General features: G+C 40.9%; 1 protein-coding gene across 1 annotated transcript in view; it reads left to right on the top strand.

Annotated features, from left to right (window-relative positions):
• The window catches only part of LOC120018938 (cell adhesion molecule 2-like), a 149,138-nt gene extending 148,662 nt beyond the window's left edge, over positions 1-476 (top strand). Inside the window, exon 12 of the mRNA XM_038962150.1 lies at positions 356-476. Within this exon, the coding sequence (XP_038818078.1) occupies positions 356-476 (121 nt within the window). The remainder of the gene's footprint in view (positions 1-355) is intronic.
• Positions 477-5,062: the final 4,586 nt, after the last annotated feature.

Here is a 5,062-nt window from a genome sequence, read left to right as displayed (position 1 = left end):
GGTGCAGGAACCAGTTCTTTGTCCCTAACTCCTCTCCGAAAGAGAAAGCTCACGTTTGGTTTCACTGGTTGGTTTTTACAAGCAAATCGATAAAAAACGTTGCCTTGTATTTACTGCAGATGTACTCCGCTACTTGTACTCCGTGTTTTAAAAAGAGCAGATTCTGTTTCATTCAGGTTTTAGCACCCAAAATATTTGTTTCGTCGTCATGTTTTATTTGACAGTGCCTAAATATACAGACCGTTCTCGATCTGCTTCTGTCATGTTTGTTTCAACTCTTCGTTTTTTAGTGTTTTTTTTTATTTATTTGTGTCCCCTTACTCCCCTCACCGTCCCTGTTATATACCTTTTGCAGATATTTCCATCAGGAAGCGGAAAGAAATGTGCTTCATCTGACACCGGAAAACATTGGCTATGCCAATAATTATGCTTTCAGAGAAGAATATGTGAAATGTATCAATGTGAACGACATGTGATGGGGCTTTATTGTAACTGTAAAAAATGGTATTGGGTATGAGAGGCACACAATTAGGCTCTCATGTTGTGGGAAACGATGGAAGTACAATAAACTGAATAGTTCTAACACTGACACAAAAACATTTAAAAAATAAAATAAATTTTAAAAAGTTTAATAAAAAATTTAAAAAGAAGCACAATCCGTATGATTGTTTATGTTTGAATGTGGATATTATACGATGATATGTTATCCTCTTTTATCTTTATTTGTATATTAGTATAGACCATAGTCTCATCTCATATAGAAAGAAACAACAGAGAGAATCAGAAGTATATTAAAAGCACAAAAGTCTCAGACAAACAGAGAAATACTTCTGCACCAAGCAATTCATTATCTCAGGATTCAATACGAGTCTAAATTCACTGATGTTTTCAGACCAATGATTGGAGATTCAGGTACCAGGATTCAATATGGCTGCGGGTTGTCAACAATGCGGCTTTTAGAGGCGTTCGGACGAAAACGTTATTCACAGTAAGACGCTGCAGATGTCGGGCTCAATGGGGAATCCAGACAGAGTTACAGCGTTGTTAGTCTCAATGGGGAATCCAGACAGAGTTACAGCGTTGTTAGGCTCAGTGGGGAATCCAGACAGAGTTACAGCGTTGTTAGGCTCAGTGGGGAATCCAGACAGAGTTACAGCGTTGTTAGTCAGACCAGGAGACATTCCTGAAAAAATGGGTTTCTTCTCACACAAAAAAAAAGACATCTTTAGCAACCGAACGGTTTGGCCTACTGACTCCGCTCTGCTCGTCTGAAAGGTAACCCATACAACTGAATGCTAGTATGGAGGTAGTTATGTGCCAACAAATATAAGGAGATAAATATGTGTCCAAAAATATTTCCAGAGCTTTCTTAAGTCTCCTAGATATAGGACAGACAACCTTATTCCTCGTGATACATCTTTTGGCCGTTTTTTTAAGCCATTTATGAATGTGTTATTCATTGCTTTTCTATGGTAGTAAAAGACAAAAATTCCATCTTTAATCTTGTTTTTTTATATACCTAAAGGGGTCCTAAAATTCCAAATATATATATATATATATAATCCACGGTATAACCCTCTTAAAACAATTCCATATGTTAGATCAGTAGAACCATTTTATAGCTTGATTAAAAAGCCACACTTCCCGCGGTCACATTGAATCCTGGGTAGGATCAGAAAGTATCTGGGACACTGACTTTACTAAGGGTCTGAACCTCATTTTCATGTCTATGAAAAACAACTGGTCAGCTTCTATCTCTCTGAAAGACTGGAAGAACCAAATCCTACGACTTCTGGGAACATAAAAGAGGTTGATATCACAACATGGATCCTTATTCCCTTCATAGTGCACTACTTTTGACCAGGGTCCATATGAGTAGTGCACTACGAAGGGAATTAGGGAGCCATTTGGTACTCGATCCGATGTGACTTTATTGATCTAACGCTCCCTTGTGAATATTGCTGTATATGACTTTGCTAATGTGATGATTGCTGGTGGGCAATATTGTTGAATTTTAAGAACCCTTAAACATTGAAATGTGTATATTAGACAATATATCTATTTAAAGTATTCCAGAAGTCTCTTGAATTGTTTTTTGTTTTTTATTTGTCATTTGTTTGATGAAGAACAAGCATTTTTTGTTTCACCACAAGGCATGTATATAATGTGTAAGTATTACATTTTGGTAAAAATAGAAAAATAAAAGACTTGTTATTTAAAGGTTTTCATTTCATATCATTTTGACACTTTGACATGTTTATTTTCATGCTTTGAAGAATTCTCTTGAACGTGAATTCTAATAGGATTGACTCTGGTTGATAGATAGAGTATTTATTATTATTATTAATTGATATTATTGGTAATATTATGCTATATTAATTGATATTATTGGTAATATTATACTATATTAATTGATATTATTATTATTACTACAAAAGTAGTTGTCTGAAGTTAAATTTTTTTCCATTTTGTAACAAAAAAATAAATAAAGGTAGTTAAATGAAGAAACTTCTGTCATTAAAAAACAATACAACGATCACCGTTATGGCCTTTGAGTTTGCTGCAAACAGTTGTAATAACGTGTAATAAAGGCATTGGTGACCCAGACATCTTCCCCTACTGTATATTGCCACTCTATCAAAGACACGCTGAAATACATTGCCAATATTCATAATACATGTTCTTTTGTTTGGTCAATTTGATGCTATAAATAAATTGACTAATTTTTTGTATAAAGTTTAAATTGCTGTAATTTCGTTGCATATTAAAGGCGGGGAGGGGCGGGGTGGGGGGGGTGTGAGAGTGAGGTTTGCTTTTTTCAGTATTAAATATCAATTTTTCAAAACTATGCCAATGTAAAAAAAAAAAAAAAAAAAAAAAAATTACTAATGAAGAAAAGTGCTGATTAAAATATGACCAAAATGACATATCATCGTCTCGTTGTCCTTTTACTTATTTTATGTCTTTGGAGTTTCCAGGTTGACGATGCTTCTATCAAAAAGGAATATAGCAACATTCTTAATGTATCATTTCCGCACACCTGAGATATTTCAACAAAACACACTTGAATAATGAGTAATTCTTTACTATCAACAATGTCCGTCTGTAAAGTGCAAAACACATTATTAAATATCTATGAGGCTCCAGACTCTCTATCTAATCCTGAGGAGGATGGCCCCAGACTCTCTATCTACCCTGAGGAGGATGGCCCCAGACTCTCTATCTACCCTGAGGAGGAAGGCCCCAGACTCTCTATCTAATCCTGAGGAGGATGGCCCCAGACTCTCTATCTACCCTGAGGAGGATGGCCCCAGACTCTCTATCTACCCTGAGGAGGATGGCCCCAGACTCTCTATCTACCCTGAGGAGGACGGCCCCAGACTCTCTATCTACCCTGAGGAGGACGGCCCCAGACTCTCTATCTACCCTGAGGAGGACGGCCCCAGACTCTATCTACCCTGAGGAGGATGGCCCCAGACTCTCTATCTACCCTGAGGAGGATGGTCCCAGACTCTCTATCTAATCCTGAGGAGGATGGTCCCAGACTCTCTATCTACCCTGAGGAGGATGGCCCCAGACTCTCTATCTAATCCTGAGGAGGATGGTCCCAGACTCTCTATCTACCCTGAGGAGGATGGTCCCAGACTCTCTATCTAATCCTGAGGAGGATGGTCCCAGACTCTCTATCTACCCTGAGGAGGATGGCCCCAGACTCTCTATCTACCCTGAGGAGGACGACCCCAGACTCTCTATCTAATCCTGAGGAGGATGGTCCCAGACTCTCTATCTAATCCTGAGGAGGATGGTCCCAGACTCTCTATCTACCCTGAGGAGGATGGTCCCAGACTCTCTATCTACCCTGAGGAGGATGGTCCCAGACTCTCTATCTACCCTGAGGAGGACGACCCCAGACTCTCAATCTAATCCTGAGGAGGACGGTCCCAGACTCTCTATCTATCCTGAGGAGGATGGCCCCAGACTCTCTATCTACCCTGAGGAGGACGGCCCCAGACTCTCTATCTACCCTGAGGAGGACGGCCCCAGACTCTCTATCTATCCTGAGGAGGACGACCCCAGACTCTCTATCTACCCTGAGGAGGACGGTCCCAGACTCTCTATCTAATCCTGAGGAGGATGGCCCCAGACTCTCTATCTACCCTGAGGAGGATGGTCCCAGGCTCTCTATCTACCCTGAGGAGGATGGTCCCAGACTCTCTATCTACCCTGAGGAGGACGACCCCAGACTCTCTATCTACCCTGAGGAGGATGGCCCCAGACTCTCTATCTACCCTGAGGAGGACGGCCCCAGACTCTATCTACCCTGATGAGGACGACCCCAGACTCTCTATCTACCCTGAGGAGGACGGCCCCAGACTCTCTATCTACCCTGATGAGGACGACCCCAGACTCTCTATCTAATCCTGAGGAGGATGGTCCCAGACTCTCTATCTATCCTGAGGAGGATGGCCACAGGCTCTCTATCTAATCCTGAGGAGGATGGTCCCGGACTCTGTATCTAATCCTGAGGAGGATGGTCCCAGACTCTCTATCTAATCCTGAGGAGGATGGTCCCGGACTCTGTATCTAATCCTGAGGAGGATGGTCCCGGACTCTGTATCTAATCCTGAGGAGGATTGCCCCAGACTCTCTATCTATCTGTCCTTCAGCTGCTTTACAAATTAAGCCATGTTTACACCTGGTGGTAAAATGTGTCCTAAATCCTGATCTTATTTGTTATTATTAGTAAGGCTTATTTGATCATGTACACATTCACAGCTGAAAGCTGAATTGCAGTATAGAAACAATAATTAAAACATGAGTTGTGATCTGATTGTGATCAGATCTTCTTGACCACTTCCGGAGGTAGTCAGGGACCCATTCTATCTGGATATCTTACAGGTGTAAACAGATATGGATGGTCAAACCATTGAAATCGTAATTATACTGGCCTCTAACATCAGATCAGATAGTGAATGGACCCATTGATCAGATCACAAAACCCACATTTTAGCGCAAGGTGTAAACGAGGTCTCACAGTCGCTCTCCCTTCCTCCATTTTGAT

The sequence above is a fragment of the Salvelinus namaycush genome, chromosome 23, assembly GCF_016432855.1.
Source record: "Salvelinus namaycush isolate Seneca chromosome 23, SaNama_1.0, whole genome shotgun sequence".
NCBI lineage: Eukaryota > Metazoa > Chordata > Actinopteri > Salmoniformes > Salmonidae > Salvelinus > Salvelinus namaycush.
Note: the sequence above shows the minus strand (reverse complement) of the source record. Positions and strands in the feature narration are given on the sequence as shown.